The sequence below is a fragment of the Cariama cristata genome, unplaced genomic scaffold (assembly GCF_000690535.1).
Source record: "Cariama cristata isolate BGI_N322 unplaced genomic scaffold, ASM69053v1 scaffold17137, whole genome shotgun sequence".
Taxonomy (NCBI): Eukaryota; Metazoa; Chordata; class Aves; order Cariamiformes; family Cariamidae; genus Cariama; species Cariama cristata.
The window spans coordinates 20,903-32,540 of record NW_009626245.1 but is presented as its reverse complement, the minus strand read 5'-3'; the positions used below and the strand labels follow the sequence as shown (position 1 = coordinate 32,540).

Genomic DNA, 11,638 nt, shown 5'->3' with positions numbered 1-11,638 from the left:
CTTTATAAATCATGTTATGCTGGGTTTGGTGTCTTTGAACAATCACATATTGAGCATATTTCAGGAAAACAAAGCAGCTGAAGTGCTGCTGAGCTTTGTCAAGTTAAACATGGAATTCCACAGGAAGTTTTTTAATTAGGTTTCAGGCTGACAGAAGCAACCCGTAAATATCATGGCAGTGCTTGACTGGGGGATGCTGCCTTCCTCTGGGTGTGGCTCTGGGCTTCATTCTTTTTATTACTGACACTTCTATTTATAGAGTGAACACAAGGGAGTTGCTTGGAAGGGAACATTTCTGAATTCGTTTCAGTGTACACAGATTTGAGTCACAAAGTCTGTTAACATACAGTTCCTGGTACTGGCCCCTTCCATTTTATCTTGAGATAAGAGTCTTTGCTCCACCCATGGCAAAGTGACTGCTGCCATTGCTGCGCTTTGGGTTGTTCTCTCCTCTTAGCCGAGGGCCAGCAGTGTAAGCAAGAGCTTCTTCCTCATCCCACTGTGACTTAACCTTACACATCAAACCAAACCAGATTTGGCTTTCTGTGTTCACTTCTTTTCCTAAGATGACCTTTGAACAGGCAGTGCTGCTCTCTAGTAGGAATGAACTAGAAGCAAAACCAGCAGCTGACGGGTACCATCTATCACCCTCACCGGAGAATAACGCTGGATGGTTTGGAAGATTAGCGTTAGGGTACACGCTTCTGGTTTGGCATTGTGAAATGAGCCCTAGGCTGGTAATGGTCAAAAGTAAATGCTACTGGTGTGCAGTATCCTCTGTAAAACAGGATTGAGGGTTGTAATCATTCACTACAAGATATACCTGCTCAGTAATTGGTAATCTCAGCCCTATGTCCCAAGCTTAAACAGGCACATATTAGTGCAGAAGTTGTGTTATTGGCTCCTGATCTCTGGTGAAACTGAATGTTTCACCCTCCAGGAATGTAGTTCTGTCATCTTTCAGAGATTTAATTGACAAAAAGTGAATATAACAGGGAGAAAATATATATTAGTTGAGGGTGCCTTACGTGCCAGAGAAAGGACTTCAGTGTTGATAAATGAGAGGGAATTAGAGGACACACTGATATTGTGGTAAACACACAAGATCATGCAGGTGCATGCTGACCTGCAGTGCAGAGTGGCAACATTTTTTGTATCTTCTTGAAAATTGCTGTCTTTTAGAAAGGATCAATGCTTTGTGACCTCCTAGTCAGACTCCTTCTGGGTATTATGGAGCTGCCGCAGGCGATCGCTGAAATGGGTCTGTAGATTGTGCTCATGTTCAGATCATTTGTGCTCATCCGTAGTTAAACAACTGGAAAACAGCAGCAGCTCCCATTTCAGGCTGACCTGGGGAAAGCCAGTGAGAACTTCCCATGTGCGTTTGGGATCCCTCCATGCTTCTTTAGTGAAGGTGAATCTAAACGCTTTTCACATTTTGGAAGAAACCTGAATTTGAATTTCAGTCTTTCAACATACATATTCCTTTTTGGACTCTAGGTCAGCTGTGCATCCTCAGATGAGACATTTAACTGTTCCAAGTCTTGTCCTCCTCATGACTAAAAGACAAGCACTGCCTACACTGTGGGAATATTGTGTGAAGCGCTGACAGTCAGAACTAAGGAAAAGACATCCTTTATAAAACTTTTGGAGATGGCTCATGTAAGAATATAACCAAACCCTGACATCTGCCCAGAGATTATTCAGGCATCTGCCACACAGAGATGTATCCGGCAGAATAAAATTCACCTAAGGTCATAAGCCTGATCCCAATAGTAACTCACGCAACCAGTAACTCACGACTTCTGAGCTGAAGAATCTACCACCACATCTCATTAGAGATGAGGGAAAGCCTGGACATACCTCTGCCCTCCAACCACACTTAGCCAGATGCTGAGCCCCACCTGTCAAAAGGGCTTCCCCAGTTGCAGCATGGCTTCTGCCATGGAAAGGGTGGCCGCCCTTGCCTGCCACTAGAAAGACAGAATCATCATCCATGTTTTCAATGAGCATGGAAAAAAGTCACTGACCATTTTAATTGCCTTGGTCCTAGGTACAGGCACACATCTAAAAGGCAATGCTGCCCTCTGTTATGTCTTCAGCTCCTCACTCAGGCATGGCTGTGTACCCAGAACCAGCTACTCCCATCGCAGCTTGGGGCTTTGAATTGCCCTCAGTCAAATGGCAAGGAATAAAGAAAGCAAGGCTGGCTCCTGCAAGAAGCTGAGCACCTTTGGTTCCTAATAAGCTTCAGAGACTTAGAGAAGACATTTTAGATTTACTGGGGAGAAAGTAATCTACTGTAAGTTATTGTAACCCTCAACAACTGCTTTTTCACTATAAAAATCAGGTATTAACATTTAAATAAAAATCAACCTATTCACCTTGTGATTTTGTGTTAGTAGCATCCAGCTTCATGGCTTAAAACTAGATGAAACAGATCTTTTTATCAGTTTAGAAGATAACTTTTATCTTAATTTCGGTGTGTTATCTTATTGATGAGTTCAATATGGAAATTTCAAGGCAATCATGAGTCCAATGTAATCATTCTGTATAAAACTGTATGAGAAGTATGTTTTAAAATGAAAATGTACTAACAACATATTATCTCCACATGCCTATTTTAAAAAAGAAATTATAGAATTAACAGGAATGAAAGATTATTCCTTATTCATATTGCGCCCGACCCCAACACTGGTAATCAGATCGACTGTTAAATTAGCTCCACAAATACTTTTCTTGTACTCAGTGGAAGTACTTATGTAGGCAAATGCTGCTGGGCCCTGGCAAAAGTGGGAGAATCTAGGCTTCTCTGATTCAAAGGTTTATTATTAACAAAATCCTCGGTTGCTCAAACCCCACAAAATGGTTTCAACTGAACAGTCACGCCACTAGTCGGAGAAAGGCACACGTGATAAAGAAGGAGAATGAAAAAGCTTACTGACGTGTTGATACACAGCTGATAAGGAAAACAAAAACCCACTTAAAATAACAGTTGAGTTTTAGTTGAAGTCAGAAGCAGCATATGGTCTCTTTTCTCTCCCAACGTCAAGAAGATGTTTGCAACGATGCTGAAGATATTTCCAATTCTAGCCATCCTTACAGGTAAGAGTAACAAACTGATTGAAATAGCACTGGAATAAAGGAACTTGTTGAAATAAGAGAGCAGGTGAACCTGACTGGCAAACTAGGCGAACATTCAAGATTTATTTCAGGATGGCATGAAAATCATGGCTGTAATGCTATGCTGTTTTGTGGAAATCAGCAAGCTGACTACTGACTGGTAAGATTTTTTTGCTCAAGAACAGAATTTTAGCTTTGGTAAATTAATGCTTTGCTCTAAAGCCAGCAAGAGGCAAAGAGCTCTCATGCAGAGTGTCAGGGTCTTCCGAGTGTTTCAAAGTTAGGTTTTCTCACATTTGGCTTTTGTCTCCCCTTGATAACAGCCCTGGGAAATGCTGCCTTGGGCCCATCCCCACCAAAAAATTTTTGGGAATGCTTAACTTCAAGCATGCATGTAAGATGTAATACTTTGTGGAATCTAGGAATTGTATGGTATATTAAAGATTATACATTATTCATGTTTCAAGGACATTTCATTGCGCTAAGCTTTATTTTTAATATATACAGAAGCAGACATTTTAAGTCTAACGCTCCACAGAGATGAACAGTCTCTGTATCTGCTAAAGAAAATGGAAGTTAGTTTCCATATTTTCTTTTCAAGATGGAATTATCTGGTTTGGATGCCAGAGAAATATTTTAAATAGTTGCTCCTGGTTTCAATGTTATCTCTCTCACACACACATAAACCCCATGGATTTTTTTTCTTAGAAATGGAAAGTAATTCAGAGTTTGTACCAACAGTTTTCGAAACAGTATGTCCTCTAATGTTAAAGTTCTGGATTTAAGACTAGCAGTACGTCCATACTGACAGGCGCCACTGACTGGGGCTTTCTGTAGTGGCTAGGAAAAGAGCAGCAAACTTGGATTTACTTCACGAGTGTTAAAAACTGCATGGGACTTCAGTGAAAGTGGATGATTCCCAATTAACTGCAGTGACTTCCTCTGTAGCAAGGAAATGGTCTTACTGTAATACTGATGAGTAGAAGACATGGATCAACTATTTTTAACAAGTTATGGTCCTGTTCACACTAGCTTTTTTCACTGACTTACTTCTTACTCATGCACTTTTTTCCATTTAAACCAAAAGGCCTGTATGTATGAAATGGGATTACGAGTTTGAAACCGTAAACAATGAACTAAATGCAAAGCAAAACTCCCATTAACCTCCCTGATGAGGGAACAGGCTCTGCGGGTCCAGTTCGCTCCATTTGCAGTCAAAAGCTCCATCTTACAATTAGTGATGGCTTTAAATAGCCTCACTGCACAATGGAAGTTTGATAGGTTTTGAGTTTATATTTTTACTAGAGTGAAGCCGATTTCAACTAAATGTATTTCTTCAAAATATACAGCTTCATGGAAACTAGACTGCTTTGTGGAGTTGTTTCTGCTAAAATTAATTTCTTCTGGAAAAGTTTGTAACAGCCAGGCTCAGTGGCACTCCTGACTCCAGAAATAGAGAATGATAAAGGAAACGTGGAGCAGATGACTGGAAAATGGATATTTTCAGTAGAATGACATTGTGTTGAAAGACCGTAGCTCTAATCCTGCAAAGAGCAGAAAATAAATACATGTAAACCTGGAAGTATTACTATACTAGATCTCAGTAAGGATTAAGCTACTGTGAACTCACAGGACAAGCAGGACTTGCAGCCAGCACTGGGATCCCCTCTTTCCCCAAGGCAGGTTTGACACATTTAGGTCAGGCTCCAGCCATTCCTGCGAGACTGTCTTCGCATATAATGTAAATCTTGCTGCAGTTTAAACCCGCTGCTTCTCATCCTAGCCACCATCAACACAGAAAGTACATTACTTCCTTCTTCCTTGCAGTGAGCTTTTAGTATTGAAGCCATCAAACAAGGAAAACAGACCCCAAATTGTTCAGACTCTAGGTTCAGATAGGTTTGCATATTGTAGCAACTGACGAACCTGCAATATTTACATGGTTAAAATGTCAAAATAGATTATATTTCTTTTTTAAAGAATGCTTTCTCTCATAGGGTTAATAATTAAAGCAAAATACTCTTTTGGTACTACTGGAGGTTCTGCTTAAACTCTCAAAAGCAGCACCCTAACATAAGATCCACAGATATTCCATTGAGAAGAATATTTTGTATGTTTTGCCTCTATCATTCATATGTGCAATAAGCTCAAGGGAAAATTATTATTAACATAAATTTTTCACCTTGCCTGTTTCGCATAGAAAGCTCGGAAAGACTTATGTTTTCCATTACTTTCAAAAGAAATATAGTCTCCTTCAGAACCTTCAGACAGTAGCTTTAAAACTGGACTCAGCGACCTAGCAAAACCCTGAAATTCAGACTTATTTTTCTGACAGCTCTAGCTTTGTTGTGTATGTCACCATTGCTAATAACTTCTGTGGAGGACAGAAACAGATAAATACTGTAAGATGGTGCTTGATTCCTTTCATTACTATGACTGTGTAGCCAAGACTGATTGGAATATTATGGGAGAGGGCTCACAAGTTGTGTTTGCTCCCCTTCTGCTTTGAGCACAACAGAAAGGGTTGATCGAGTTAACACAGAACTTCTCACAACCCATCTAATAAAAGCAGTTCCAAAAAGCTTAGTTCGATGCTTCCAGTGAAAAGAATGGCTTTTGCATTTAAGCCCTAAGAAACCTAAACCTAAACAAAAGCAAAGTAATTAGCAAAAGAAGAGCGGAGAAAGGCTGCTGGGCTCCAGCCTGGGGGAACCCGGCAGTGCCACTGAGTCCGAGTCAGAACGTAAGAATTAAGAAGAGACAACGCTGGAGGAGATGGTGATCCATGGTAAAGGAGATCTGACATCTAAAGGAATAACTGCAAAAAAAAAAGGGCAAAAGGGGTGTAAAAGAGGGCTAGAGACAGCTGCAAATAAGAGTGCAAGGCGCAGGAGAGCACTGCGAGTGCAGAAGAAAGGTTCGGTTTAGCCACAGGCTTAGTGAGAAGACAAGTCTCAGCAAGTGAGAACAAGGACATTTTCAGGAACGCCGCTTTTTCAGAATATTATTTGTTGTAAGGGCACAGGTATTCTAGGGGATTTATTTGCTTGTTAGCTTTTACCCACTCCCAGCTTGTTATCACTAAAATTTCCACACAAAGCCCAAGCGAAACTGTGCTGAAAAGGAGAACGACTAGACATGTCCTACAGGTTTGTTCGATAACACAGGGAGCAAGGCACTCCCGCACGGCTCCCAGGGTCGGCCTTGGCTGATCTCTCCTCACCACACTTACCGCCCACAGGCCACGTCAGCGGTGTTGTGGTGACCGTCCCTGAGAAGACAGTGAATGTCACTACAGGTGGAAACGCAACCCTCCTCTGTACATACACGAGTTCTGGACCGCTGGGAAATTTCTTTATTCAGTGGAGCTTTTACAGTGCCAAAGAGAGTCAACTGCAAACCGTAAGATATTTATTTATTATTACTATGAAGTTACATTTAAGATGATACCCTTAAGTCCTCAAAGAATCTTGTTACATTTCATAGTGTGATCCTCACTACAGACGAGGGAGGCAGGTAATGTTGGTGTTCCGACCCTAAAGACAAGGGACGAGGGTGCAATGAAATTTAGGGGCAGAAGCACAAAGTTATCTAGGCTCCTAGTTCCTACTGGCATGCCTGAACTCCTTTAGAAACTTATGAGAAGGTACAAAAGGGATTCAGATGCTCAAACGACTTGCTCCAAGTCTCAAAGGAAGCGTGAAGCAGAGCAGAGACCAGGTGTCCAAAAATCACACAGGCGCTGGACCGGCTCCCTTTTCTCTTGTCTGGCAGATATTTCCTGCCATTGTGAAGGCTGCTTTCCTGGTGAGACGCCCTTGCCTATGACAACATGTCCCCCATTTAAGGGTCAAACGAGAGCTCCTTGACTCAGCCGCTATTGTTGCTATCAGGCAGCTCGGTAACAGGAGCGGTGCGCAACAATAAGTCATCGGCGCAAAGTGAGCAGCGAGTGTTTTGGCAGGACTTCGTAGAAAGTTGTGATGGCAGAAAATCTGCCACAGCAAACTTGCATTGGTATTTCACAGTGTCATCCCACGGGTGTCATTGTGGTAGCAGAACAATTACAGATCAAAGGTAAATGCCCCCTGCCCTTCCTGAGACCCCCAGAGACAGCAGAGCCAAACAGTATCTCCCCCCAGGGCTATAACGAGACCGCATGGTAGCTCGGAGTATCAGCACGAGGCAGCATCAGGCCGTCAAGGACACCAAGTACGATACAGTTACGTGCTATAACCACTGCCTGAGCTTCTCATGTGGCTGTGAAGACCTTGCAGAGCAGCCTGGTCTGCCTGGAAGGGGTCAGGGATGGGATGCGTAACTTCCTATACGTACTCACACTACTGCCCAGACTTCAAGAGCTATCCATTAATCTTATGTTTTGGCAGGGAAATGAACCCATGAATCTCACTCCCAGCATAACACGCAGGGTGTGAGTTCCCGTCAGCTCAGTCCTGGCAGGTGCTGAGCAATCAGCAACACCTTCCTTTATAATAAGAAATGCGGGTTAGAAGGGTTACTGCATCCCTGAAGGTGACTGTGATTTTTTTTCCATGCCCTGGTGTCAGGCTTGTGCCTGTTAGACAAACAGTCCTTTATTTCTCCCATTGTTTTTATCCTGTTGCTAACATTGTTTTGCCTAAAAGTTCAGTCCTCCTGCCTGGTGTTACGCCTGAGAGTTGATGAAAAGAGATTTGACTTAGAAGATAGTCACAGTCCACACTGATGATATTCTTGTCATGTTCACCAGTTTCCTAATAATGTTAGGTTAGGAGGTTTGCCATTGCTGATAGAGTTCTATCTTCTATTTGGTTTATCAATTATAGCAGAATTAGACTGTAATTTGCAGAATGTACAGGACGTAACATATTTGGCATTGAACAGCAATAGCCAGTATGTAAGAAATCGCAGTTTAAGACAGAAATTCTTACCCTCCTGCAGTGTGTCAAAGCCGTAGATAAAGACTGTACCAGTGTGAAACGCAAACACTGGGCCCATCCCGAATTCTGACTCCGGCTGAATGCCAGACCGACATAGGCACACCTTGCCTGACTAATTGTATGAGTAGTTGTTACTCATCATTTGCTTTTTTCAAGTCAAAAGTATTTTATTAAATGAAGAATTATTTATGAAAGGGTGGCAACTGCAGGTTTCCTAAGTAAGTTGTGTATAGTACCATATATTATAATTTTGAACCAGTAAGTTACATTGTAAATTTTAATCAATTGTTCAGGTGGGAAATACTGCAGTGGGATAGGATCAAGCCCATCTTCTCCAGATTTGGTTAGAGTCTGTTTTACTTGCATCAGATTTTCCATATTGCAAGACAATAAATGCAATACATTTTCTGGTCACAACCAAGAGAAATAAGCAGACCGTAGTTGAAAGTATTTCGGAGGGAGAATCAGACAGTTTCAAGAGATTCAGGAGGGGAAAACCATTTGTGAACCATGACCAATGATGAGAAAATACCCCCTAAGGATTATGATCATAAAATACTGTGCGTGGTGCAGAATATATTCAATAAGAACTAACTGATGTGAGGCTACCAAATGTCAGGGAAACCTTACGGATCAATCCCTTCAGCACTCACTGCAGGCAAAGGGAAAGCCGTGCCTATAAGGACAGTAAGAAACCCTACTGGGAGAAATTGCATCTGGTTTTCTCCCTATCTGAAACTAATTTCATGGTAAATTCAGTTTCATACCGCAACACACATGCATTTGTAATGGACGATTTGCATTTTCATTAAATAAAGTCAGTTCAATCTGGAAAGGCCACGGGTTAGTGACTAATCCCGTTCTCCTTGAACATTGAGGTAAAATTTCCTTTCACTGCAGTGCCAGTCATCCTTGGCTCGCACGCTCACCGAGCCTCGGAGGATACCCTTCGCTTCTCTGAGCGTGCTGATGTGCCTGGAGGGTGCATGTCAGTGAAGAGCCACAGGACTGGGGCATTACTCTTTTTAAAATGCTTTTAGCAACCCATTCAGTCCTGTATTACTTGACTTTGTATCCTTTTTCTGTTACATGGCAATTCCTTACCATTCTGAACCTATTCACAATAAAATTAATCATGTTAATGCAAACACTGGGAAGAAAGGACTGTGACTGCTTGTGGAAAATACGTTTTAAGAAATTACACCACACAGCTGAACATGAAATCGGATTTTCAACCTCTCTCTGAACCCACTGCAATACGAGGTTGCTATTTCTATTTCAGGCTGGTGACTTTTCTGAGTTTCAGAAAGGACAGAGTGCCTGAAAGCATGCATGTTTTTCTTCTACAAGTTTAAACAAAAAACAATCACTCTCTTGACAGACCTGTCTTTGCCCTCATTGCTTGCCACGTAGCTGAAGTAAAGTTTCACATTTTGTTCCAAGTAGGAAATATATGCATAGCAATGGAGGAGATTGCCAGCTTCGGCTTTCGTTGGTTAGATTAAAGAATACTAAATACTAAAATATGAATCAAAAATATATTTAATATGCTGCTAAGATGACAAAACCAACTGAATTGAACAGACTGGCACCATACCTTCCTGAATACCAGAACAGTAGCTTGCATTTTAAATGGGATACAATTATTTAATTTTATGAGGTATTTAGATTCTTCGGAAATGTCAGTAATAAATAAATAAATAAACAAGCAAGCAAATGCTTCCTTATAAATAGCACATATTGTCCCCTGAAAAAGTTTGTTAAAAATTCTAGCTTCATTCAAAATTTGCCATTTTTTTCAGTAACTAAATGGATAACATTTTCAACTTCCAGTTTCTTAAGTGGAAAATTTCTGCCAAGTATTTTGAAGATAGAAGACTTACAATTTAAAAATAAAATGCAGAAAATACATATTCTTATCCCACCTACTAGAATTTTAAATATTCCTGACATTTTAGTAAATGTTAGCTGTCTTGATGACCCTGTTATTCACACGGGTGGTATATTCACAAGAATAAGATTAAGCAGGGGGAATGTTCTCCATAACAACTATGGGGAAAAAAAATCTTGATTCTAATAAAAAATGTTCATTTACATAATAGGGAATATGGCCCTTTCTCTCTACAGTGGCAGCAAATAATAGAGTCAACTGTAGATTATAATTAATTAAGGCAAATTTATGTCATTAAGATGCTTTTGGCTTGAAGCATTAATGAATGTGAGCTTTAAATTACTAGATTTTAGGACATAATATATAATAAGCACAGACGCCATAGGTACCCTTTTTAATAAGAACGTCAGTACTTTACACAGCCACTTACGTTACAGATTGTGCAGTGTTTTGAGATATATAAGCTCAGGTACAGCCCTGTCTGGACTGAAATCAGTAAGATCAGGATCAGGACTAGTGCCAGCGATAATGCCCCAGAGTATTCAGCAACAGATTTTACGTTGCCTCAAGGTGAGGCAGTGCTGTTCATTACTTTCAGACCAGATGCAACTCTGCCTCCCAGCACTGTCTTTGTGAAGCTGGCTGGTGTCTTTTGCTGTTTTTTTCTGGTGTTTTCATATCCTGTTCCGCATTGCCCACCTTACACAATGCTGGTGCAGGTGCTCGACAGTTAAAAGTCATGGCAGTTACACCGGAGAGGATGAAATACCGCAAAGAGGCTGTTCACAGACAGTATGATGAAAAGGGAGGCAGCAAACAGCGGAATGGCAGGTGTTCGCAGTGCTGTTTTGACGACAGTGCAGCTATATATAGTGTGCGAATAGAGAACTTTTTACTTATTGGAGCCTAACTCTGCTCTTTTCCTAAGAAGTTTCTCCAGTGGAAGTAATTCCCCTCATTTGAACTAAATAATGTAAATATCAGCTCATGGAAAATAGGATGCCATACACATTTTTAACTTTTTCTTCTTGCTATTTACCCCTTAGTAACATGTCTTTTTAATGATAAATTTAATTTTTAAATAATAACTCCCAGCCAAGGATCTCGAGAACTTACCAGTACTGAACTATCTCTATTTTACATATAGTCAAACTGAGGCGAACACCACTTATTCAGCTCACCCAGGGTAACAAAGTACATCACAGCCTGGCCTGGTTCATAAGGTAAAGTCTCAACTCCTGCTAAGATCTACATCTGTGCTTCATTTCATCCTCTGAGTCACTCAGCTGGCCTCAGTGTAAAGCACCTAAGTAAATGTTTGAAAGATTGAAGCCTGCTGTTGACTCTGCACAGGCGAGGCTACAGCCTTGCAAAGCTAAATACAACTCCTGAACCTAACCAGGGCCACACCTTGAGCCTCCAGCCCAGGCCACCCACAGCTAAAGTAAGTGAAATTATCAGAGACACTGCGTGGCTATCCAAGATATGCCCAGGGCAGAATTCTTGATTGAAATTTTAAATTCACCAGATGAGTAAAGGTCATGAATGACTGTTACTTGTAAGAGAAACTAAATTATTGACAGACTTCTCATGAAAATGTTCTCTAAAAAAAGTGAACTTGAAATATTTGCAAATAGTAACATTGAGACAGTAAAACTACTGATGGGCAATTGAGAGGGAAAGA

The 11,638-nt window shown here is 41.0% G+C and overlaps 1 protein-coding gene across 1 annotated transcript in view; it reads left to right on the top strand.

Annotated features, from left to right (window-relative positions):
• Positions 1-3,015: 3,015 nt before the first annotated feature.
• The window catches only part of VSIG1 (V-set and immunoglobulin domain containing 1), a 22,171-nt gene continuing 13,548 nt past the window's right edge, over positions 3,016-11,638 (top strand). Inside the window, exons 1-2 of the mRNA XM_009703955.1 lie at positions 3,016-3,105; positions 6,365-6,525. Of these exons, the coding sequence (XP_009702257.1) occupies positions 3,057-3,105; positions 6,365-6,525 (210 nt within the window). The 5' untranslated portion in view covers positions 3,016-3,056. The remainder of the gene's footprint in view (positions 3,106-6,364; positions 6,526-11,638) is intronic.